Raw genomic sequence first — 27,635 nt, forward strand, 5'->3', positions numbered from 1 at the left:
AGGTTCATCAGGCTGGTGCCCGATGATTAATCAGTTATATCAGTACCGAATACAGGGTAGGCTCTTAACAAATATTTACTGTTAAACTGTACTATATAGAGCACCTTAATACCTTATAACTAAATACATGTTTTAAGAAGGGGATGCAGTGGGGTAGGAGAGGTGGTATATGACAATATAAAAATAAACACAAGAAAAAAAAACATACAAGTAATAAGCAAATGCTCGCTTTATTTAAGATTTTTTATTTATTTGAGAGAAAAACAGAGCATGAGCAGGGGGGAGGGGCAGAGGGAGAGGGAGAAGCAGACTCTCTGCTGTGCATGGATTTCCAACAAAGAGCTCGATCCCAGGACCCTGAGATCATGACCTGAGCCAAAGGCAGATGTTGACTGAGGCACGCACGTGCCCCTGCAAATGCTCACTTTAATTATAATCCTAAATTCCTTATTTTCACATTAACAGATTTTTTATAAACCAAGGAAAAAACAACTAATAATATTATATGTTTTAATGGTTAGCATGATTTTAAAGGTTTTATTTATTTATGCATTTGAGAGAGAGCAAGAGAAAGAAAGAGAGAACTTGAAGAGTAGGGGAGGAGCAGAGGTGGAGGGAGAGGGAAAGAATCTCAAGAGATTCCATGCTCAGGGCAGAGCTCAATCCCATGACCCCGAGATCATGACTGAACTGAAACTGATATTCAGACGCTTAACCATCTGAGCCATCCAGGTGCCCCTAATCGTCAACATGATTTGAAGAGTCCTTATTAAACAGTGATCAGGAGCTGGTTGAAATTCTCACCATAAAATGTAAAATATCTATAACTATTTTTATTTATAACAAATTCACATCTAAGCTTCCTGAAGAGCTATATCATCTATCATATAGATGTATCATAATAGGGATGACTAATTACTTGGCCACCCTCTAAAGACTGGCTTAACATGAAGTGGTGATTCTAAGAAACAGCTCCCCCCACCTTATAGTTACAACAAAAAGACTTAACTTTTTTTTTTTTTGCGCAAAACATTCATTTAATCATGAAATGTAGACAATCAGAGATAGACAGATGTAACGGTATCAAGGAAAAGAGCACACCGAGACTCTTCCACTTTTATTACAGGTTTTGACAATGAGAGCTTCATAAAATCTCATGAAATTCTAGTAGCTATACAATAAACATCTACTTCTGAGTAGGAGACATATGCCACATTACAGCAACCATTTTAACGTGTAAAATAATTCTGAATTCTTACTATAAAAATATTGGCTAAAATATGAAACATCTTTGCAGTAAAACTGATCATGTAACTCAAGATTTCAGAAATGTCTCCTGGGAAAAATGGGAATGTTTCCTTTCGCCAGATAAATTCTCAACAGTGAAGCTTAAGGTGCCATAAATTAGACAAAGCTAGAAAGCAACATCATTTTAGTAGAAAAGAGCAGTATGCAACATGGACTTCCTCTTTGTCGAAGGGACAATCACTTAATGACAATGCCTTATTATAAACACCGGAAAAAGAGAATACATTCTTCAGGAGGAAATAACACCACAAGATAATTCTTATAAACAATTTTCTTCTTGAAGTCTTGAACAGCTTCAGAAGAACATCTTCACAAAATAGGCAGAGGCAATTCACATGACATGAAAAGATTCCTTTATATTATGACACACCCTCCTTAAATAGAAACACATTGTAAAACCCTGATTCTCTTAATCAAACATTTGTTTCCTGCCACACTCAGCTATGAGCTGCGTTTGGATGCAAAGGTTTAACTCGTGCTAATCTGGACAAGCCAAGGCGGAGACTCTGATTTGGAGACTTAACAGACACCCCTGCCAGTGGGCTCCTGTTGCTGTTGCTGCTTCCAGATGTCGCTAAAAGAAAACATATCACCTGATGCTCAGTATGTTTGTAATCTCTTAACAATGATCAACTTATAAAACAGAAGATGCAAAAAATTAAAAAAAAAGCAGGTACGGATTACTGTGGTATACAAGTTCTATCAAGTTATAAACAAGATCAAAAGAATCAACAGTATTAAAGGGAAGAAATAATACAGTACTGCCTAAATTTTCAATCATGCTCAAAAAGCAAGATAATGACACCAAAACTTTAAGCACAAAAGCTGAAACAGGTAAGTTGGGAACAACTAATACTGGTCATGAGAAATGAGTGAAGTTATAATTTCTAAAGTAGCAGAAAAATCCAATGCATTTCTGAAAATACTGCAATTCTTACAAATACTTCTTGAATCTATTTTTTCAAATATTAAATTATTGTAAACATGACAAATATTCTTTTTATTTATTTATACTAGTTCATTTAAGTGACATCATACAGTATTTGTCCTCTGACTGGAGGCGGGAGTGGATGGGTGAAATAGATAAGGGGGATGAAGGGTTCAGAGATACAGACTTGCAGTTATGAAATAAATAAGTCATGGAGATGAAAAGTCCAGCATAGGGAATATAGTCAGTAACAGTGTAACAACATAGCATGGGGACTATGCTTATCACGGTGAGCACTGAGTAGTGTGTGCAACTGTTGAATCAATATGTGCCTTATATTTCACAAGATGAAAGGTAGTAATTAAGAGACATTAAGTAATCATGCAGTCTCAAGACTCTTTTTTTTTAATAATGCTTTTTATTTAATATTTCAAGTTTTTATTTAAATTCTAGTAACATATAATGTAATACTAGTCTCAGGAGTAGAATCGAGGGATTCATCACTTACATATAACACCCGGTGCTCCTCGCAACAAATGCCCTCCTTAGTGCCTATCACCCATTATCCCTCCCCCCCCACCCATCTCCCCTCCAGCAACCTGCAGTTTTTTTCTCTATAGTTTAGAGTCTCTTATGGGAGAAATCAGAGGGGGAGAAGAACCAGGAGAGACTATGGACTCTGGGAAACAAACTGATGGTTTTAAAGGGGGGTGGGGTGGGAGGATGGGTGAGCCCAGTGATGGGTACTAAGGAAGGCACAGATTGCATGGAGCGCTGGGTGTTATTCGGGCGCAAACAATGAATCATGGGACACTATATCAAAAGCTAATGATGGGGGCGCCTGGGTGGCTCAGTGGCTAAAGCCTCTGCCTTCGGCTCAGGTCATGATCCCAGGGTCCTGGGATCGAGCCCCACATCAGGCTCTCTGCTCAGCAGGGAGCCTGCTTCCCTTCCTCTCTGCCTGCTTCTCTATCTACTTGTGATCTCTGTCTGTCAAATAAATAAATAAAATCTTTATTAAAAAAAAAAAGCTAATGATGTACTGTATGGTGACTAACATAACACAATAAAAAAAAAGAAAAGAAAAAATAAATAAAATAATAAATTTAAAAAGAGTCTCTAATGGTTTGCCTTCCTCTCTTTTTTCCCCTCTTTCCCTATGTTCTAATCTTTTGTTTCTTAAATTCCACATATGAGTGAGATCATATGGTATTTGTCTTTGATTTATTTTGCCTAGCATAATACCCTCTAGTTCTCCATCTAAACGGCAAGATTTCATTCTTTTGGATGGTTGAGTAATATTCCATTATATATATATATTACATCTTCTTTGTCCATTCATCAGGTGATGGGTATCTGGGCTCTTTCTGTAATTTGGCTATTGTTAATAACACTGCTATATACATGAGGCAGCAATACAAAAATACTGACTCAGACTGAAATCTGTCTATTAATACCTAGTCATCAGGGGGTGACCACTGTGGACCAATCAAGAAATATAAGTGAAAAGATATGAGTAGATTTGGACTGACTTAGGAAGGAGAGGGGAAAAATGAGGATAGACATAAGACAGGGAGGAAAGTGGACAGACACGCTCTGACAGAAGATGACACACACTGTGTTTAAGGAAGAAAAACGGTATCAGTTTCCTTGGACTTGAGGGTGCATATGGTTGGGTGAGAGAAAGTGGATATAGGACTACTTAGGAAGCCACAGGTAGTTTGGGCATAAATTGGACAGGGCCTAGACTAGGTTTTTGGTAATTTCAAGGTAAGTGAAGGTCAAAGAATTCTTTTTTTTTTTTTTTTTAAATTTTATTTATTTATTTGACAGAGATCACAAGTAGGCAGAGAGGCAGACAGAGAGAGAGAGGAGGAAGCAGGCTCCCTTCCGAGCAGAGAGCCCGATGCGGGACTCGATCCCAGGACCCCGAGATCATGACCTGAGCCGAAGGAAGCGGCTTAACCCACTGAGCCACCCAGGCGCCCCTCAAAGAATTCTTGAAGAATCAGTGAGACTTGGCTATAGAGCAAAAAAACAAAAACAAAAACAAAAACAAAGAGAAGTCAAGTCTGCAAGGGCATTTGTTAAATGCTGGAAGACCATGTACAGGTCCTGAGGCTTCAGTCAGAGTGTGACCAGTGGGTCTTGAGTAAAAAAGATTTGTTACCAAAAATAAATATGAGGAATGTTAAATGTTAACACCCTTTGACACTGTAAATCCACCACTAAAAATTTGTCCTAAGAAAATAATCAAGGATGTGCCTATAGATTTCTAAAAATAAGGATGTTTGTGCTTATTACAAACTTATTTATGATATTGAGAAAATAATAAACAATCTGGATGCTCAGTATAAGGGAATGACATATGATGATTAAATGCAGCAATTAAAAACCTTGATTTTGAAAAGTATGTAATGATATGGTATGACACTTAAAACTAGGGGAAAAAATTGGCCAGTGACAATTTTCCCTGCCCTTGATCAAGAAATATGCCATACCTGGTGGGACCCACTTAGGTTTTCTGCCTTCAGTTGAAGGACTGCGTATTTGTAATGGTTTCCTAGTGGCCTCTGAAGAAAGAGAAACCTTTTTTGGTGAAGGCTGAGATTCTGATTTCACAGCGGCTGGAGCAGAGTCTCTTGAAGTCACTTCTTAAAAAAAATAAATAATAAAATAAACAAACAAACAAATAAATAAATAAATAAAGTATATACATATATATACACACATATATATGGAACGAGAGAGAGAAAGTAATGAGCACTGGGTGTTATACACAACCGAGTAATCACTGAACTCTACCTTCAAAACCAATAATAGACTCTGTGTTAATTAACTGAATTTAAATAAAATAAAATTTAAAAAATATAAACATAGAAAAAGTTTTTCACAGAGGAAGATTAAATCTAGCATGTAGATATAAAAATTAAGTTACATAAACTTATAAAAATTAAAAAGGCAATATCATAAATTTGGAAAACGCTTACATTCACTGAAAGCCTGAGAATAGTCATCTCTTATGAGCATTTGTGGGCAAGGAAGTATGGTACCCACACCACATACATTACTTTTAACTCTCTGAGCAATTCTGATACAGATATTCCTATCCCCACTATCAGATAAGGGAGAGAGCCTAAGCAATCCGCCTGTAGCCTGGTAGTTGATTAAGTACCTGAGCCAGGATCAGGAATAAGGTCCACCTCCCAAGTCTATACCTGCAGCCAGGACATAACAGGGTCTCCTCAGTATGTGTAAATGAGATGATATATTAGGCTCTAGGGTTACAAAGAGTATAGCTCAGGGATCTTGTTCCCAAGGAACTTAAGACTCTAATAGAGTTCAGTCACTAGACTCCAGTAAGAAGGGGAAAAAAAGCAATGAGATGTGTATCGCGCAATGTAATGAGACAGAGGACGACTCTAGAGGTATGCACAGTAGGAGGGAACCTACAATCTATGTATGTGCATAGGTTTCACAGGTCACAGGGAGGTTGTCTGAGGACAGTTTGAGCCAGATCAAGGCTGCAAAGTAAAGAGAGAGGAAAGTTTTCTAGGCAGAAGGAGAAGAGCATGCAAAGCTGGAGAATGCAGCCGGTTCTAGGAGAGCTGCCGGTTCAGGATGGCTAGATAGAGCGGGAAGGTCAAGGATAGGAAGGTGAGAGACGTACAGGGTGCACATCACTGATGCAGAGTTTTGCACACCAGGGAAGGAGTCTGGTTAGTTACAATCAGGTACTTATTTTTCTCAGGAAAACCTGTGTTCTGAATACATCTCTCTGATGGTAGGGTAAGACAAGCAGACCACTTAGAAGGCTCTTAAGGTACTCTAGGGTAGAAGTGATAAGAGCCTGAACCAGGGGTGAATGGAGGAAAGAACAACAGATTGGAGATCTTCTAAGAATTAGATGGGGGCAGGCGGTGATGGAGACAAAGAAATAATCATGACTTGCAAGTTCCTGTCATGGGCGCATTGCCTGATGGTGTCATTTACCCAGAGAATAAGCACAAGAATGGGACTAGGTTTGGGGCTTTTTTGGGAGGGATGTGCTGGAAATGAAGGCAGGAGGAGAGGTGAAATACAAACTCACTTTTAGATAATGCTTACTATGACATGATTTAAGGGATATCTAAATGCATATGAATACGTAAATTTTCATTATATACTCTTCTTACTGTTAACATCTAGTCCCTAGATGAGCACTGTCCAACAGTTTTTCTGCTACGATGGAAATTCTGTGCTGTCCATGTGATAACCACTAGCCACATGTTGTTATTAAGCACCTGAAATAAATGTAGTTAGCAAATCCACGGAAGTGACTTTCAAAGTTTATTTAACTTTAATTAAATCTAATATAGCTGCATTTGGCCAGTGGCTATCATATTGGATAGCACAGCTCTCAAGATTTTCTCTATCAAGGGAAAAACTGTAGCATGTGCCTGAATAAAGACTCTCAAAAGTTACTCAATACCTTATTAGTGGGGCTAGAAATATAATCCTTCTTTGCTGATTCCTAATCCCATAATTTAGCAGGTAAGTTTTACTTCTAATATTACTTATGAAACTTCCTTGTGAAGCAACATGCTTCAAGGTATACAGAAGACTTGAAATGGCAAATTCCAATGTGGAAACTGACATTTTATTCTGAGCTTTTCGTGTGTCTTAGTGAGGAAGCATAAACAAACATCCAAAGAAAATATAAAATATGTTCATGTTGTTAATGACTTTTTCATATCTGTCTGTGGCCGGCACAAGAATGGCTCCAAACATGCCCATATTGCAAATGCCAGGGCACAGAAACGGGCTTAGCAGATGCACTGAGTTAAGGATCTTGAGATGGGGAGTTTGTCTTGAATTATCTGGATGGCCCAAAGTACTCACAATGTCCTTGTAAGTCAAAGTCAAAAGCAGGAGAAAGATGGAGAGAATCAGTGATGTGATGTGAGAAAGTCCCTGCCTTTGCTGGTTTGAAGTGAAAGTGGACCATCACTCAAGAATGCAGGTAGCCTCTAGATGCAACAAAAGGCAGGAAAAGGAAAATTTCCCTCAGGGCCTCCACAAAGGAATACAGTCCTGCCTATAGCGTGATTTTAGTGCAGTGAGAACCACTCTGAACTTGTGGCCTACAAAATTATACAATAATTTTACAAAATTATAAAATTATAAAATAATTAATTTGTGGTTTTAAGCCACTATGTTTGTGGTAATTTGTTATGGCAGTACTTAGAAACTAATACACTGCTTTCTCTCTAAAACCCTCTGTGCCTAAAATCTAATTTCTCAAAACCAGATGACTTTGTCAATTTAAAAAGACACTAATTGGGGTGCCTGGGTGGCTCAGTTGGTTAAGCATCTGCCTTTGGCTCAGGTTATGATCTCAGGGTCTTGGGATCGAGCCCCCCCACTGGACTCCCTGCTCATTCTCACTCTCCCTCTGGCCCCCAGCTCGTGCTCTCTCAAATAAATAAAATTTAAAAAAATAATAAAAAGACATTAATTAGAACCTCACTAATTCAAAATAGAGTGGAGGGAGGAATATGCCTCAATCAGTATTTAGTTGTCATTTCTTAGTAAGTACTCAGCACCATGCTATTTTAGTGAAAGCAGCTCCCACGACTAATAGGGGGAGTCCAAATAATGGAAATTTAGTTTCAAAGAACTAAGACATAAAAATATATATCAATAAGGAAAGAAAAATCAGGTTAATATACATTATATTTTACAATAATCTATCATATATTATGAATTCAAGAATATCCTGTCTTCTTTTACATAAGAAACAGGTATTCCATGCTCAAGTTGTCATAAATTCCGAGTTTTATTATAAAACTGGTTTCTAACGGAATTTGCTTTGAAAAACCAAAGAAGCCCTTAACATGTGGCAAAAGGGTTCTCAAATCAAATCAAAGGGTTCTCAAATCAAAGAAAGCAAGAAATGAAAATCATGCAAACTTCCCTGTTCATTGTCTGGAAAAAATATGGTCCAGTGGCTAGAGCTTGGGCTCTAAATGGATAAAACTGGGTGCAAATTCCAGCTCCTCAAATAATTATTTGTAAGAATTTCAACAAGTTATTGAACGTGAGCATCAGTTTTCTCACCGTAAAATGCAGGTAACCCTAGCTGTCTAGGGTGGTCGTCAGTGCCACAGGGAGGGGAATTCTAGTTAAGAGCTCCATAGGTAGTGGGGCTCAGAATTCTCATCTGCTTTTCTCTCTTCCCCGCCCCTCCTCCTCCTATGTACCTTAGCTAGAAGTGAACACTGGCAAAAAGTTAAGAAAAAAGGCAGAGAGAAGAAAAACACATTAAATAAACCAAATATATTTCCTTTATAAAATTAAATATTTTGCACTAAGCTTACCCAAAGTATCACATCTGGATTTAGGCTTCTTCTCTTTTTTCTCAACTGGGGATTTTACCTTCACTTCTTTCTTTTTAATTTCTTTCGCTTTATTTTTTCCCATGGTGAAGTCTTCGTCATCGTCTTCACTCTCACTAAAATCAGAGTCGCCCTCAGACTCTTCACCTAAAACAGAGAATTACATACTGATCTTTGTTCTAAAAAGTGAGGCTTCCATGCTACCTGAAACTAATGTAACATTGTGTCAATTCACTTCAATTTGAAAGCAAAGTGAGGTTTCTATTGCCTTGACTTTACTGCCTTTGCACTATAATTCTTGGGCAGCTCGCACTCTGCTGTGCCACAGCAGGACTGAGAGCATGGTTGCCTGGGTTGGAATCCCTCTGCTTACACGTGTGTACATGTGTGGCCTCAGATAGTCTGCTCACTTCACTGTGCTTAGGTTTCCTATGTATAAATGAGGACCATCATAAAGCCTACATCAGAGGGTTGTTGTGCAGATTAAATGAGTTAATACAGGTAGAGCGTTTAGAATAACATTTGGCAAACAACAAGGAAAACAGAACTGTTTGTTCTACTATTATCATTATAATTTTCCATCAGTAATCTTTACTTTCAATTTTTCCAATTTAACTTAGTAATTAAGAAGAATGGTAGGGAATAATATTAGCAACTCCTTCAAAACAAGGACCTTGATGGTAATAATAACAGTACACTTTTTAAAATCACATTTTAAATCAACATTCTAGAATAAAAACCCATTGGGAATTGAGAAGAGACTAAACATACCACAACATCTTAACTGATAATCCTATGTATGATTTCATTTGGGACACACCTCTCATTTCCCACAAGCTCTTCTCTGTATTATATGGGATGATACAAGCCAGTCAGGTGATAGGTTAGCCAGCTACAGCTGCTCTAGAAATCAACATTTTTCACAGAGCTGGAACAAATAATCCTAAAATTTGTATGGAACCAGTAAAGACCTCGAAGAGCCAAAGGAATGTTGAAAAAGAAAACCAAAGTTGGAGGCATCACAATTCCAGACTTAGAGCTAATAAAGAGCTAATAAAGCTCTATTACAAAGCTGTCATCATCAAAACAGTATAGTACTGGCACAAAAACAGACACATAGATCAACGGAACAGAATAGAGAGCCCAGAAATGGACCCTCAATTCTATGGTCAACTAATCTTCAACAAAGCAGGAAAGAATATCCAATGAAAAAAAGACAGTCTCTTCAACAAATAGTGGTGGGAACATTGGACAACTACATGCAGAGGAATGAAACTGGACCATTTTCTTACATCACATACAAAAATAAACTCAAAATGGATGAAAGATCTAAATGTGAGACAGGAATCCATCAAAATCCTAGAAGAAAAGACAGGCAGCAACCTCTGTGACCTTGGCTGCAGTAACTTCTTGCTAGACATATCTCCGAAGGCAATAGGAACAAAAACAAAATTGAACTCTTGGGGCTTCATCAAGATAAAATGCTTCTACACAACAAAGGAAACAGTCGATAAAACCAAAAGACAACCTACAGAATGGGAGAAGATATTTGCAAATATCTTTTCAGATAAAAGGCTAGTATCCAAGATCTATAAAGAACGTTATTAAACTCGACACTCAAAAAACAAATAATCCAGTCAAGAAATGGGCAGAAGACATGAACAGACATTTCTCCAAAGAAGACATACAAATGGTTAATAAACACATGAAAAAATGTGTTTCACTCATCATCAAGGAAATACAAATCAAAACCACAATGAGATACCACCTCATGCCAGTCAGAATGGCTAAAATTAACAAGTCAGGAAACAATAAGTGTTAGCAAGGGCGCAGAGAAAGGGGAACCCTCTTACACTGCTGGTGGGAATGCAAGCTGGTGAGCCACTTTGGTTCTTCTAGAAGCTAAAAACAGAGCTACCCCATGACCCAGCATTGCACTATTAGGTGTTTATTCAAAGGATACCAACAGTGATCTGAAGGGGCACCTGCATCTCAATGTTTATGGCAGCAATGTCCACAACAGCAAAACTACAGAAAGAGCCCAGAAGTCCATCGACAGAGGAATTACTCAGTCATCAAAAAATGAAATCTTGCCATTTGCAATGACATGGATGGAACTAAAGGGTATTTGCTAAGCCAAATAAGTCCACGAGAGAAAGACAATTATCATATCTTACTCCTATGTGGAACTTATGAAACAAAACAGAGGATCATTAGGGGAAGGGAGGGAAAAAATAAAATAAGACAAAATCAGAGAGGGAGAAAACCATGAGAGACTCTTAACTCTAAGACAAAACTGAGGTTTGTTGGAGGGGAAGGGGATTGAAAGGATGGGGTATCTGGGTGATAGACATTAAAGAGGGTACATGATGTAATGAGCACTGAAACTAATAATACGGGATATGTTAATTGAATTTAAATAAAATTAAATTAAAAAGAAAAAAGAATATCTGATAGTTAAGCAATGATTCTTCTGTTCTGGGGAAGGCCAGGGGAGGGGAGTCAGAACATCATGTCTTATAAATAATAAATTCTGAATATTAAGTATAAGTAAGTAGTAGTACTGTATTTATAAAAACTTCCTTACATTTTCTATATTATAAAACAGTACATACTTATTGCAGGAAATATAGAGCACACCAAAGAAATATCAAGGCAAGGGGTGCCTGGGTGGCTCAGTCGTTAAGTGTCTGTCTTCAGCTTAGGTCATGATCCTAGGGTCCTGGGATGGAGCTCCGCCTTGGGCTCCCCGCTCACTGGTCTGCTTCTCCCTCTCCCACTCCCCCTGCTTGAGTTCTGTCTCTAGCTAAGTCTCTCCCTGTCAAATAAATAAATAAATCTTAAAAAAAAAAAAAAAAAAAAAGAAATATCAAGGCGAAAGAAAATCTACTCCTAACCTTGCCACTCAGAGATAACCACTGTTATGCTCACCGTATATAATACTTACCTATCTGTAGGAAATAATATTTTATATAAAAAATAATTTACATAAACATTCCCAAGCATATAACAATAGACAATAATAAACTACCGCTCAGACTCAATATTCATCAATTTACTTTCCTACATTTGTTTCATCTCTCTCTTGTCTTCTCTTCACCTCCCTGCTCGGAGTATGTTAAAATAAATCCGAGACATCAGGTCATTACACTTCTAGATACTTCTGAGTATGTCTCTGAAAAATGGGCTTTTTTTGTATTGGAGGGGATGTGGAGAAAGGGGAACCCTCTTACACTGTTGGTGGGAATGCAAGTTGGTGCAGCCTCTTTGGAAAACAGTGTGGAAATTCCTCAAGAAATTAAAAATAGAGCTTCCCCATGACCCTGCAATCGCACTACTGGGTATTTACCCCAAAGATACAGATGTAGTGAAAAGAAGGGCCATCTGTACCCCAATGTTTATAGCAGCAATGGCCACGGTCACCAAACTGTGGAAAGAACCAAGATGCCCTTCAACGGACGAATGGATAAGGAAGATGTGGTCCATATACGTTATGGAGTATTATGCCTCCATCAGAAAGAAAGGACGAATACCCAACTTTTGTAGCAACACAGACGGGACTGGAAAAGATTATGCTGAGTGAAATAAGTCAAGCAGAGAGAGTCAATTATCATATGGTTTCACTTATTTGTGGAGCATAACAAATAGCATGGAGGACATGGGGAGTTAGAGGAAATTGGAAGGGAAGGTGAACCATGAGAGACTATGGACTCTGAAAAACAATCTGAGGGGTTTGAAGTGGCGGGGGGTGGGGGGTTGGGGGAACCAGGTGGTGGGTATTAGAGAGGGCACAGATTGCATAGAGCACTGGGTGTGGTGCAAAAATAATGAATACTGTTATGCTGAAAATAAATAAATAAATATATATATAAATATATATATATATATATATATATATATATATATATGGGCACTTTTTTTTAACACAACAATGTCATTATCATATCTTACAGTATCAACAATAGTTTCTTGGTATCATCTTCTACCCAGTCAATATTAATCACTTTTAAAAAGAGCAGTATCCCTTCCCTTTTCACCCCAATGCCTCTGAGATGTTGAAGTAACCAGGTCAGATGTCCTACAGAACTTCCAGCATTCTGGATTTGTCTGTTTTCTTCCTCATGATATCACGTAGCTTACTCTGTGAGTAGGAATTTTCTCAAGGCTCAATTAGAATGATGCTCACCTTATTTTTTTTTCCTAAGTGATCACTTCATGAGTGATGCTCTGTACTCCATATTGTATCAGTTCACAAAGCACATAACATCTGTCCTACTCTTAGTTGGCTCAGCTGCCCAAACTCTCATTGTGAAGGTCCTCATCAGCCCTCCATTGATGGTCTTTGCCTAAATTAACATCTTTATGATCTTCAAATTGCGACTTCCTTATTCTGTCTTTACACACAAATAAAAACTTAAAAACAGGTATAAGAGTAATCAACCTACATATTCTCATAATGATTACTGGGTTACATAGAAGTAGCTGTATAATGCCAGCAGACCACATGGAGGCTGCTAGAAATAGTACTTTGTAAAATCAAATAATTATCTGGAGTTCCGAAAGGATCTAGGTGGAGAGGACAAGTAGTGGAGTTTCTCCAAAATTTCAAAATACAGACTCTAGGAGGACAAAACTTCCTATATATCCAACAGTATTAGTAGTGCGTGTATTCTTTTCTTGGCTTGAGATGATAAATGGTAGGAGCTGGCTAAACTCCATCAAGCTTTTCTAAAGATGGGGTCCAACTGATCATCATCAGGCAACAAAGAAAGTAGTTTAAATAATTTGGTGGTGGGAAAACAGAGCTCCCAGAATCTCAAGTCATTAACATACCATATTGGCAAATCTGGCAGGCCCAAACAGTGGGGTTATGGATTCTGTGAATCTTCAGATGTCCTTAAGAGAAGTCTTATGCTCTCTCCAAATTTCATTTTTCTTTCTCTACTGAGGGTCACAATGATCCTTCTCTTTTCATCTAATCCGCTGATGAATATTTGGGTTGCTTCCACCTCTTAGCTATCATGAAGAATGTTGCTATAAATATGGGTGTGCAGAAGTCCGAGACCCTGCTTTCAATTCTTTTGGGATACATACCCAGAAGTGGGATTGCTAGATCATATGATAACTTATATTTTTAATTTCTTGAGGAACTGCCATCCTGTTTTTCACAGCGAAAATCCCACTACCGGTGCACGAGGGTTCTGATTTCTCCACATCTTCACCAACACTTGTTATTTTCTGGTTTTTGACATTCCAATGGGTGTGAGATGACAGCTCACTGTGATTTTGATTTGTATTTCCCTAATACAATACAATGCCCGACATTGGGCATCTTTTCATATGCTTTTTGGTTATTTGTGTATTATCTTTAGAGATCTTAACTACTTTTAAAGGCATACAAGCAACTATAAAGTCACTATCCAAATTACAATTTCAATAAAAGCTTATTTTTATAAAAGGATTTGAGCTATTATCTGAAATTCAAATGCAAATAACACAATTATTTCTCTTTTTGAATCTCTATCATGCCTGAAACATAATCCATATAAACCTGGCCAAAAAGCAAGTGATTTCATTTCCACAGAAAAAGCAAACATTTGAACCATTAGTAAATAATTCAATAATCTGAACCATTATTAAAGACAAATTCATTTCACTGGCATGCTAAGTAAGCTTGCAATTCATAACTTTAAACCTGTTTATGGATTGCTCTGACAAGCGTGCATCAGATAACGACAACAACATTCTAGAAGTGCTATGATTATCACCCTGAAAAAGCACTAAAACTGACAGGGGTTATTTTTATCATTTGGGGCTTTTTTGTATTCAGTAACTTTAAGTTGGGAAGCATTCAGCCCGTGCTCTCCTATACTGTTTCTCCAGGGTGTTTTTTTCACTGGCTCCTGCTTTCGAATGTTCCACTTATGTCTGTGTTTCTCCAACTAGGACCCCGAGACCGCCTGCTTCGGTATGACCCAGGTCATGTAAAACGGCTCTATACTACCTTCCTCTTCTTCAGGGCTCCTCTATGATGACACTGGATACATTCTACATTTCATTATTGTCTGTGCTCCCTCACTTGAATTTAAACTCCTTAAGAGAGCTCTGGTTTTTGTTGTTGTTCACTGCTATATTCCTAGTTTCCAGAATATAATGCACAGAACAGATACTCAAAGATTTCAGAATGCAGATGAACAAAATCATTTGTCAAGAGCATGTTAAAATCTGTCAAACTATATCACCTGATTTGGCAAAACTTTATGGATTTATTCATTTTAGTGAATAATGAATAATGATGTCCTGTCATGGTTACTATGCTTCTCATCTGCCCTAATTTCTGAATGAGTCTGAGACCTATCACAATAAAATACAGGTTTCATCTCACTTCAACCCCAAAATGTCATGAATTTCCACTACCTGCAGAAAAAAGTCTACACGTCTCAGAGTGGGCCTGAGACCCTCCATGATCCTGTGCCCACCTGCCCCTTTAGCCTCTTCTATAACAGTCTCTCCCGCAGGCTCACTGACTTCTTATATGTGTGCTTATCTATGCCACTGTTTACGTGTGCTTATCTATGCCTTTCTGTCAGTCAGGAATGCTATTTGGCCCTGGTATTTTGCCTAAATGCTACTCATTTTTCAAGGCACAACTAAAAGGTCACTTCCACGTAAAGCTTTCTCCCTAAATGGCAGAGCTGAATTTGACTGTCCTGCTTGTTTCTCAAATTTGCACATATCAAACATTTAGCACAGTGCCTCGCATACATTAATGGTCTCTAAGAACTTTTGACTGAATTTCCATAGGCTTAATTTTGAGGTAGGCTGTAACTCACCAGTTGCAGAGTCTGGTTCAGAGTCATTAGCACTGTCGCCATCACTGCCTTCCAAAAGAATCTTCCTCTGTTGTACCGCAGCTTTTGATGCTGCTTTTCTTTTCCCTTGAGCACCGTGCAAATCATCTTCCTCAGTAATCTTATCCAAATCTTCAGGAGAGGTGTAAAAACCAACGGGAAACGTTTTGTCACAGATAATATTGAAAGAACTGCAGGATAGACTTCTACCACATCTATTGTTTTTACGTGCCCTGCTCCGTCCCTCCGCTGCTTCTGAGAGATCACAGAGTCTGACCTGGGTCAATCCCAGTATATCAGTCTCCTGACGAGAGAGTCCAGTTTAAGGATACGTGCGAGACTCAACTGAGGAGGCTTTTCCCCAAGAAATGGTAAAAACTGGAGCCCCTTTCTTTCGTGGTCAACAGTTACTGGCTAAAATCCGGGAGTCGTCATGGCCCTCCCCCAGGAAAGAAAAGGCAAATGGGTCTGTAGTAAGAGGGAAGGAAACTACTAAAACACAAAGCAACAAAGGAGAAGAGGAGAAGGGAACCTTGACAAATTTAAAGATCTTGGTTCTAGCTACAGTGGCAGTGTTTAAATAAAAGCCAGAAAAATAGCAATGTTGATAGAAAAAGTAAATATTATTTATCAAAACTTACCTAAATAATCACTGGCCACACTGCAATTGGAGATATGGGGAGACTTAGTCACTGTTCTGATTCTGCTGCTGCCACATTTTTCAGTGCCTAAAGACAAGGAAGAAGGAAAAAGATACAGATGCACTTTAACCAGCCAAGGAGCAGAAAGAGGAAAATTGGTGCTCCGATGTAAAAGTCCCCAGATACAGAGAAATGATCCAAACTCAGAACACAGTGATTTACCTTGGAAAGGTTAGCATATGGTTAGGAGTTTGGGCTCTGAAAGGAAGACTTAGACTTCTGTTTAAATTCAGGCTCTATCACTTACATTTGCTGTACAACCACGGGAAAGTTGCTTATCCTCTCTAAGACTTAATGTTGTCATCTATAGCATGGAGATAAAAAAAAACAGTGTGTGGAATAATTGGATTTATTGTGGGTGATTAAACACCGATCACATGTAGGAATTTTTTTACTGTAGTGCCTAGCACATAGGAAATAGTCAATAAATATTAGCCATCATTTCCGCATAGGCAGATACATGCTCTTACTAACGGAACCTCTTCAATCAATGTAATAGCCTTAAAATGATCTAAAGTATTTCAAGAGGACTTTCAGTCATGAAAATTGGTACTATTAAAACCCATTGCTATAAAGTGCATTCATCTATGAGAAGTGGTACTTCCAAGGAAATCCTGCCATGTATTCTACCCTCTCTTACAGAAGAGAGATGAATTTCATTTTCTCAATTTTTGGGTATAAGATAATTCTCTTTTTACATTTCTTCAATTTCCTGATTACTAAATGGCTCCCTAATCAACAGATTCGCAATAACTTCCAAATTGGAGGCAATATTGATTTAAACATCTATACTCCTAAATAAGCTAATGAACTAAAAATATCCTCCAGCATAAGTTAAGCCAAACAACTTCATCCAAAAAGCATTTTAACAGTTTGACTATCTTTTCCAGAATAAGGATTTCTGCCTCTCCAGAATATCAATATTGCCATCTGCTGCACAGTTGCCAGAAAAATTGAAGGAGAAAAACCCAAAGAGATCCACAAGTCACACATCTTTTATGTCCACTGAGCTTGCTAACCAAACTAGTATCTTTAACCGTTGTAAAAAATAAAAATTACCACCATCAGGTCATGTTTAACTGATCTGAATTTTGAGAGAAAACAGGCAGATTGTTAGGACTGTATAGACCAATTCATTTGATCAAGAGGTTAAACGTCCACTGTAAACAAAAATGTAACTTGAACACCCAAGCTCATAGTCCATGACCGCAAGCTGACAGTGAGTGTTAAGCAAAGATGTGTGAGTGTACAGAGATTTACACATCAGAATAAATAGCCGGATGTAACTGGGCCCTCTACAAATTGCTCCATTTGTTGTCCCAGGCGTTAACATTTTATTCTTTCCTCTGTGAAATGAGAAATGATGACAGAAACATTAAGGTTATAAAGATAAATATATGGAAAATGAAGTTACTTTTATCTTGAGCCTCTTCTTCATCAGTAGTGACTGTTGGAAGTTCCTTCACTGATAAAGCTAGTGCGACTTCTAAGTCTCGCTGGTAGAGCTTGTCATCTAAAGCCATCCTAAAGTGGACACACAAATAAAAATGAGTTTTTAAAAACATCAATCTCAACCAAATAGCAAAATCTGCAATATTCCTGAATTACTATGTAAGAGCTGCCAATCTCACAAAAACGTTTTTAAACAGTAATCATAATCATAATCGACAACACTGCTAATATGTAGTAATGTCATATTACATCTAGCACAAAAGACTGAAAAGAGGAACAGCAAGTGCCCTTGTAAGTACTGCTTCCTTTCTGCATAATGTCAGTCCTAACTACCCACTCTAAGTACCTGCTCAACCTAGAATAAAGACTTGGCTCAAAAGTCCACTTAGAAATCTTCCTTTACCTCACTCACACCTCCTTTAGACAAGTATTATAGCTCTTATATTAAAGAGTTTTTTAAAAAGATTTTATTTATTTATTTGATAGAGAGATCACAAGTAGACAGAGAGGCAGGCAGAGAAAGAGGGGGAAGCAGGCTCCCCACTGAGCAGAGAGCCCAATGTGGGGCTCCATCCCAGGACCCTGAGATCATGATCTGAGCCAAAGGCAGAAGCTTAACCCACTGAGCCACCCAGGCGTCCCTTAAACTGGTTTTTAATATCTGTTCCTCCCAATCTCAGTTTTAACAACTATGTCACCAAGTACTTACCATGTATGAGGCATGCACTAGATAGAATACTAAAAGTACCCTCAAGGAGTCTGCAATTAACGAGGAGGGTAGGGAAATAAGAGATACTAATAATTATCCTATATATGCAGATTATTATATCTCCTATTCAAGGTGGTTCAAAGTGCTATGTAAGAAAAGAACTCAAAAATTAAAAAAAAAAAAGTTACATAAAAAATGAAATACTGAGGGGCGCCTGGGTGGCTCAGTGGGTTAAAGCCTCTGCCTTCAGCTCGGGTCATGATCTCAGGGCCCAGGGATCGAGCCCTGCATCGGGCTCTCTGCTCAGCAGGGAGCCTGCTTCCCCCTCTCTCTCTGCCTGCCTCTCTGCCTACTTGTGATCTCTGTCTGTCAAATAAATAAATAAAATCTTTAAAACAAAAAAAAGGTGAAATACTGAGATGTACCTTGAGGAATTTATTATTTTTTTAAAAACAAGTTTTATTTAGATATAATTCACATAGTATAAAACTCACCCTTTTAAAGTGTACAATTCAGCAGTTTTTAGTACATTCAGAGTTGAGAAACCATCACTGCTATCTAATTGCAGAGCATTTTCATCACCCCAAAAAGAAACCCTACATCCATTAGCAGTCACTCCCTGCTTAGTCCTCCCTAGCACCTGGCAACCACGAATCTACCTTCTCTTTCTACGGACTCACCTACTCTAGACATTTCACATCAGTGGAATCATACATGTGACTTTTCATGGCTGGCTTCTTTTGCTCAGCATGTTTTCAAGGTTCATCCATGTTGTAGCATATATCAGGACTTATTTTTATTGCTGAATGATATTCCATTGTATGCAGAGACCATATTTTATTTATCCATTCATCAGCTGGTAGACATTTGGATTGCTTCCATTTTCTGGCTATTATGAATAATGCCGTGAACCTTCTTCATGTCCAAGTTTTTGTGTGGGTATGTATATGTTTTCATTCCTCCTGGGTATATACTTTGGCCGGGTTATAAAATAACTCTGTATTTAACATTTGGAGGAACTGCTATCTCTGCTTTCCAATGTGGCTGCACAATTTTATATTCGCAGCAACAATGTGTAAGAGTTCCCATTTCTCCACACCCTCTTTAACAGTGGTTTCCATCTGTGTTTTTGATTATGGGTGCGGAGTACTGTCTCACCACAGTTTTGATTTGCTCTTCCCCAATGGCTAAGAAAGTCAGTCATCTTTTATGTGCTTATTAGCCATTTGTAGAACTTCTTTGGAAAAATGTCTACTCAAATCCTTTGCCCATTTTGTAAATTCGGTTATTAGTCTTTTTACTATTGAGTTGTAAGAGTTCTATATATATTCTGAATACAAATCCCCCATCAATTATATGACTGGAAAATATTCTTGTCCATTTGTAGGTTATTTTTTTCACTGTATTTAAAATGTAGTACAAGAGGACGCCTGGGTGGCCCAGTTGGTTAAGTGGCTGCCTTCGGCTCAGGTCATGATCCCAGTGTTCTGGGATCGAGTCCCACATCAGGCTCCTTGCTCAGCGGGGAGCCTGCTTCTCTCTGTCTCTGCCTGCTCTGTGCACGCTTTCTCTCTCTCTGATAAATAAATAAATAAAATCTTTAAAAAAAATGTAGTATAAGCAGCTCAAAAACAAAAATGAATTTTAAAAAAGAAAAAAGAAAAAGAACGTGGAGTAAATTTCTCTTTGTTAATCAACTTTTCTCACACTTGCAGCAGTGAACCATATCATGCCCTACCTTCCATTTGTTAATACTCCCCTTCAGCCCATCTCGTCTCCATTCTACAGGTTTGGGGCCTCTCGGTACTTGCTTCCATCATTTTCTTTTCTCTTTCGGTACTAACTAATGGAAGTCCAGAATTCATCTACAAACTATAGGAACTTCTCAGCGCTGGACAACTCTCAACAATATAAAGAGAAAATATCTTCTATCTACAGAAAAATACATTGTTTAATTTTTATAAAATTATCCTTACAAATGTAATTTTTAACAAAGTACCTTTATAAGACTTGAGGACTTTAGAGACAGGTACAGAGTCCTACCAAAGTAAGCTGTAACTCCTAAACGTTGTAATTATGATTGTCTTAATACTTAAATGAGCATTTCCTTACATGTTTGTGAATTTCTAAGGCAGAAAGTCAGAAGGGGATGAATGTTACATCCCTGTTCTCCTACACCCACTAAATAAAATAATACCTAGGCCCTGCTCAAGTAATAATTTAAACCAAGAGTTTGAATCTGTCTCTCTCTTATATGAACATATCTAATATATATTTACTCTATGTCTTACCTCTCACCTTTTTTTAGGTGTTTTCTCTTGTAGTGGGACATCTTCTTTCTGGAGATTCTTCAGCTTGGGTTTCCGTGTTTCTAGTTTCAACTCCTTTGGTGTTGTTCTGGGTTTCTTATTTAAAGGTGCAGTTGCAGAAACAAAGTCATCTATTTATGTGTGAATCAAAAATAAATGTCTATGAAATTGCTTCTCATAAGTAAGAAATAAAAACATTTTCTGAGCAGTTGAAATTCATTACAGTGTGCATTCAAGTTTTAAACATTAAGAAACTTGTTTAATTGCCACAATGTAAAAAGTATTGTTGGCATATTATTTACTTTTATTATCACTCATGCTTTTCAACTTTGCTTTAGTGGCATTTATTTTTAAATTACCAGTCTAGCAAAAACTGATAAAGTTTCAGTGACACTCAACATAAAATTGTTGCTATAGCTTTTACACTCATGCATGACACACGTGTGCATAGCCTCTGACACATGTAGTCTTAATTGCAGCATTAGTATTAATACATGTTGTCTCTTTCAAGCTTCCCCAAGTAGGAATATGATAACTTGTGGCTTGCCCCCCACCTCCACTATGTCTAGAACACAACTGGCAATTTATAAAAATCTACTGACCTATTGATGACAGTAATAAAAAGCTACAAGTTAGAGTCTCTACTATTTTCTTCCAAGTCGAGCCCAAAGCAAAAAAACAGATTCCTTCAAAACTCAGGATTACTAAAACATTTGACTCACAGAAAGCTCTGGTGGTCTGAATAATGCAAAACCTACTTTGAAGTATAATGTAATCTAACTGAACGTTTCTCACACTTTCTGACCAAAATTCTCTTAATAGCAGAGACAAAAAAATATGTCAAAATCACATATAGAGTATAGCTTATTCCTAAACTTTCTTCCAGGTCTTTTTTTTTTATTCCAAGTTTTTATTTACCCTGTTAGTTAACATACAGTGTAATATTAATTTTTTTTTTAAAGATTTTATTTATGTGACGCCTGGGTGGCTCAGTTGATTAAGCAACTGCCTTCGGCTCAGATCATGATCCTAGCATCCTAGGATCAAGTCCCACATTGGGCTCCTTGCTCAGCAGGAAGATTGCTTCTCCCTCTGCCTCTGCCTGCCACTCTGTCTGCCTCTGCTCACTCTCTCTGACAAAAAAAAAAAAAAATGTTTTAAAGATTTTATTTATTTGACAGACAGAGATCACAAGTAGGCAGAGAGAGAGGTGGAAGCAGGCTCCCCGCTGAGCAGAGAGCCCAATGCGGGGCTCGATCTCAGGACCCTGGGATTATGACCTGAGCCAAAGGCAGAGGATTTAACCCACTGAGCCACCCAGGCGCCCCCAGTGTAATATTAATTTATTAGAATTTAGCGATTCAACACTTATAACCAACACCCAGCACTCATCACAAGTGGTGCCCTCCTTAATCCCCATCACCTATTTCCCCCATCTTCCACCCACCCCTACTCTGGTAATTATCGGTTTGTTCTCTATAATTAATAGTGTATTTCTTGGTTTGACTCTCTTCCCCACTGCCCCGACATTTTCATCTGTTTTGTTTCTTAAATTCCACATATGAGTGAGATCATACAGTATTTGTCTTTCTCTCACTTATTTAACTTAACTCTATCCATGTCGTTGCATATTAGTAAGATTTCATTCTTCTTTATGGCTGAAAAATATATGACCCAGCAATTGCACTAGTAGGTATTTACCCAAAGGCTACAAAAAAATACTAATTCAAAGAGATACATGCAGCCCAATGTTTATAGCAGCATTATTTTTTGAAATTTAATTTTAATTTTCAGTGTTCTATAATTCATTGTTTATGAACCACACCCAGTGTTCCATGCAATACGTGCCCTCCTTAATACCCACCACTGGGCTCACCCAAACCCCCACCTCCTTCCCTCCAAAACCCTCAGTTTGTTTCTCAGAGTCCACAGTCTCTCATGGTTTGTCTCCCCCTCCAATTTCCCCCAACTCACTTCTCCTCTCCATCTCCCAATATCCTCCCATATTATTCCTTATGATCCTCAAGTAAGTGAAACCATATGATAATTGACTCTCTGCTTATTTCACTCAGCATAATCTCTTCCAGTCCCGTCCATGCAAAAGCTGAGTATTCATCCTTTCGGACGGAGGCATAATACTCCATAGTATATAGGGACCACATCTTCTTTATCCATTTGTCTGTTGAAGGACATCTTGATTCTTTCCACAGTTTGATGACTGTGGCCATTGCTGCTATGAACACAGGGGTATACAGATGGCCCTTCTTTTCACTACATCTGTACCTTTGGGGTAAATACTGCTATGAACATTGGGGTACAGATGGCCCTCCTTTTCACCACATCTATACCTTTGGGGTAAATACCTAGTAGTGCAACTCCAGGGTCATAGGGTAGCTCTATTTTTAATTTCTTAAGGAATCTCCACACTGTTTTCCAAAGTGGTTGTACCAACTTGCATTCCCACCAACAGTGTAAGAGGGTCCCCCTTTCTCCACATCCTCTCCAACACTTGTTTACTGTCTTGTTAGTTTTGGCCATTCTGTGTAAGGTATCTCAATGTGGTTTTGATTTGAATCTCCCTGATGGCTGATGATGATGAACATTTTTTCATGTGTCTGTTAGCCATTTGTATGTCTTCTTTGGAGAAGTGTCTGTTCATGTCTTTCTTCTGCCCAATTTTTGACATGATTATCTGGTTTGTGTGTGTTGAATTTGAGGAGTTCTTTATAGATCTTGGATATCAGCCCTTTGCAGTGTCATTTGCGAATATCTTCTCCCATTCCATAGGTTGCCTCTTTGTTTTGATTGTTTCCTTTGCTGTGCTGAAGCTTTTAATTTTAAAGTCCCAATAGTTCATTTTCACTTTTGTTTCCTTTGCCTTTGGAGACATGTCTTGAAAGAAGTTGCTGTGGCCGATGTCGAAGAGGTTACTGCCTATGTTCTCCTCTAGGATTTTGGTAAGATTCCTGCCTCACGTTGAGGTCTTTTATCCATTTCAAGTTTATCTCTGTCTGTGGTTGTAAAAGAATGGTCGAGTTTCATTCTTCTATACATAGCTGTCCAATTTTCCCAGCCTCATTCATTGAAGAGACTGTCTTTTTCCCACTGGATATTTTTTCCTGCTTTGTCAAAGATTATTTGACCACAGAATTGCAGGTCCATATCTGGGCTCTCTACTCTGTCCCACTGGTCTATGTGCCTGTTTTTGTGCCAGTACCATGCTGTCTTGGTAATCACAGCTTTGTAGTAAAGCTTGAAATCAGGCAACATGATGTCCCCAGTTCTGTTTTACTTTTCAACATTTCCTTAGCAATTCAGGGTCTCTTCTGGTTCCATACAAATTTTAGGATTGTTTTTCCAAGTCTTTGAAAAATGCCGGTAGAATTTTGATCAGGATGGCATTGAAAGTACAGACTGCTCTAGGCAGTATGGACATTTTCACAATGTTTATTCTTCTGACCATGAGCATGGAGTGCTCTTCCATCTTTTTGTGTCTTTTTCAATTTCTTTCATGAGTGTTTTGTAGTTCCTCGAGTACAGATCCTTTACCTCTTTGGTTAGGTTTATTCCCAGGTATCTTATGGTTCTTGGTAGCAGCATTATTTACAATAGCCAAATTATGGAAAGAGCCTGAATGTCCACTGACTGATGAATAGATAAAGAATATGTCACATATAAGATTTTATTTATTGTACCATTAATGGGGATTTCACATTATATTCTGTAACACATTTGTGTTTTAATAGACAATGTGTTTCTTCTTAGGGAAAGGGACAAGAGGAGACAAACCCCACTATGAGAAACATGAACCTAGAATAGCCTAGATCTAAAAAGCCATCTCACCTGGCCCTGTTCATTTATCACTTACCTACATAATTCTTGTCAGTGTAATTATCAGCATAATCATCCCAAATGCTTAGAACATCATTTTTACAGCCCTAATTCATATACGCCTGGACAATATGTTCAATGTTAGAGTTCTATGTTATATAAATTCTGAGAAAATAAATTTCCAAATTTTTAAAGCAAAAATATGAACCTCCACTTACCATCGCTGTCAGAATTCTCAAACTGTGAGTAATTGATTGGTTTCTTATGCCTATGACCAAGAGAGAAATTTAATTACACAAATGCCAATTTCCCACCTCCAATCCTTAAGACCACTGAGTAAAGGAAAATGTGTTTTGACTCTCTTAAGAATACTTAAACTTGAAACACGAGTTGGATTTTACAGTTGGAACTTAGCATTAGCTGAAATAATTACAACTATACTTGATATATCTGATAAGGAAAATATGTATTCAGATAACCATCAAAGTGAAAACAATCAATATCATTAACACAATTTACATATTGTTTAATTGCTGTGGGGCACTTATAAGTTCCTGTTAACATGTATGCTTTAACAGTGCATTCTGTCTCCTTATTAGATTATAAACTTGACACTGAAAGCTATTGTCTCTCTTTTTTAAATCTCCCCACAATACTAAATAATGTTCTTTATGCACTGGACACTGAAACAATGGTGAGTGACTTGTACCTGCCACCTGAAACAATTCTACTACTTTAGAGAGCGATTAGAAGAAAGTGATATTCAAAGTGGAAAAAAATGAACTCACTTTCTTCCCCCTTCCCCTAGGTACTAAATAAAACAGCATTGTGGTTTTCTTGTCTATCTTCTGCCAAATACAAGTGTGAATAACCTAGTAGGCCAGTTCTTTCAAACAAAATGGGTGTTCTATGAAAAAAGAGGTCAGTTCAGCTCCCAACTCAGTCTCACAAGTGCTTTCCCTGAAGACAACCACTATAGAAGTAGCTTATGTTGTGCATATGTAACTGTGTCACTCTCCTACTCTTTGAAGTTAAAGAATTTGAAAGCTGAATAAAATACGAAAACCCCTTTAGTAACTCTGAAGACTGAATAATAGTAAAATATAATAAAACCTCTTAATAAAAGAAGTACGCTCAACAGTTGAGCTATAATATGAGAATTCTTACTGTTTCATCAAACACAGTCTTAAGTGAAACTGGCATTTTCTCTCTCTCTCTTTTTTTTTTTGTACTCTGAATGTGCAGCAGTAATGAATACAAAGATATTTGTGCCACTGTCTTAATTTGTGCTGAGGCTCCAGCAGTTATGCCACCACTGCAGTCCAGATGATAGAACGATGAAAAAAGCGAGCAATGTCTTGGGATTACTATGAAAATAGTTTTGACCTCATGGACCTCCTTACAGGGTTTCAGAGAACACTAGGGGTCTGTAGACAGTACTTTGACAACTGCTATTCCAGACAAGAGGGTTATGTCTTCGCTATTTGGGTGTTTAAATCCATTTCAGACTTCGTGAGCTCAAAATGGAACTCCTGATCCCCCACACTCAAAGCTGTTCCATTTCCTAGTCTTCCCTACCTTGATTAGTACAAGGATCATCCATTCAAGTAGCTCAGGCCAAAAATACTGTGAAATCATCTTTGATTCTTTTTTCCCCTTACCTCTACATTCACTTCACCAACAAGTTCTGTCAGCAATATTTCCAAAATATATCCCAAATTTATCTGCCCCATTCCATGTCCACTGGTAATACCCTACTCCAAACCACTATCCAATGATATGATGGTTTCCCTGTCCCCATTCTTGTCACCCCATCTTCCATTTTTCTCCAACAGGATCCAGTGAATTTTATAAAGCCAAAATTAGATTTCCTTGTTCTACTTAAAACTCTCCATTGGCTTCCCATTCTACATAGAATAAAATCTAAACTCCTTTCTAGAGCCTACAAGGTCCTACCTACTCTGGCCCCTACCTATTTCTCTGACCTAATCTACAATTCTCTCCACTGCTTGCTAATGCTACAGCTTTAGGGGCCTTCTTTCTGTCCCTAAATATAGTCAAGTTCAGGGCCTTGGCTCTTGTCCCCACTAGCTGGACTCTCCCAGATTTTCACTGGCTAGCTCATTCTCATCATTCATGTCTCGGATCATGTATTATCTCTGCAGAGAGGTGCATCCTAACTACACTATTTAAAATAAGTTTTTCCTGCTCACTCTCCATCACTTTGCGGTATTGATTTGTGGTCCCCTAACCTGACCCCTTGACTGGAATGTAACCCCCCACAATCAGTACAGTATACCAGTAAACTCTCTGAATGAGTGCCTGACTCTAGGCCTCCACAGCACTCCACTGTAGTTAAGAAGGGGAATAGTTTCAAACAGTATAATGGAAAGTACAGAGGATCTAGAGCCAGAAGATTTAGGTTTGAGTGTTACCCTGCCACTCACTAGCTGTGACTCAGCTGAATTGTCCTTTAAGCCTAGGAGTTTAAATCGATAAAAACGGGGATATCTAAACTGCTATATCAAAGAATTGTAGTAATGAAAAAATGAAAAAACACGCAAGCAGGAGCTAGGTGAAATGTAAAGCGCTGTTCCAACGTTAACATAACCAGGGCTTATTTGAATGGGTAGGTAAAAGAATCCGCAATAGCTGCGAAGGGAGGCAAAGAGAAGGAAAGAGTTAGCATGCTAGGATACTTCTACGGATTGGGGGACTCTCAGTGGACACTGGACAGCTTCCCAGAAACCGTCCATCCCAGCCCACCGTCGCTACCCGCCGTCCTATTTGGCCCTTTCCCCTCAATCATGTGTAGACGAAGTTGCTTACAGCGTCCTCCTGCTTTTTCTCCCCATCGCCGCCGCTGTCACGAACTACTCACCTCACAGGCCGCACCATGGCCCCCTCCTAGGCTGAAAATTCGCAGCTTTCAAGTTCTTGTTGGCAACAGCGGCGGTTTCAATTCCCGCCCAAAACCAGACACAGGAGCTCTCCGCCCCCTGCCACCAGCCCTCCAATGATTACCAGCCATTCTTGCAGCTGCGCATGCGCTCTGAGAAGAGCTGCGTGCTCTCGTTGTTCCCAAGGCATTGCCTTTCCGCATCCGGTCTACCAAAGCCGAGTTTGTGCTTTGTCCTTGCACTTTCGCCACGACAGTGGATTTCCTTAG

At 38.4% G+C, this 27,635-nt stretch overlaps 1 protein-coding gene across 4 annotated transcripts; it reads right to left on the bottom strand.

Annotated features, from left to right (window-relative positions):
- Positions 1–1,009: 1,009 nt before the first annotated feature.
- RAD51AP1 (RAD51 associated protein 1) lies at positions 1,010–27,529 on the bottom strand. 4 transcript variants are annotated; one of them, XM_082738706.1, is made up of 9 exons: positions 27,348–27,529; positions 24,685–24,734; positions 20,625–20,766; positions 17,580–17,689; positions 16,106–16,192; positions 15,447–15,596; positions 8,596–8,760; positions 4,738–4,887; positions 1,010–1,882 (listed from the first exon to the last, which is right to left on the bottom strand). In XM_082738706.1, exons 1-9 carry the CDS (start codon positions 27,362–27,364, stop codon positions 1,746–1,748), a joined length of 1,008 nt encoding a protein of 335 aa, XP_082594832.1. In that variant the 5' UTR covers positions 27,365–27,529; the 3' UTR covers positions 1,010–1,745. The 4 variants fall into 4 exon arrangements, with proteins under 4 accessions (XP_082594832.1, XP_082594831.1, XP_082594834.1 ...); XM_082738705.1 differs by having other exon boundaries at positions 4,738–4,890; XM_082738708.1 differs by having other exon boundaries at positions 4,738–4,890; positions 20,618–20,766; positions 27,348–27,469.
- Positions 27,530–27,635: the final 106 nt, after the last annotated feature.

This window comes from Mustela nivalis (genome assembly GCF_964662115.1).
Source record: "Mustela nivalis genome assembly, chromosome: 7".
NCBI lineage: Eukaryota > Metazoa > Chordata > Mammalia > Carnivora > Mustelidae > Mustela > Mustela nivalis.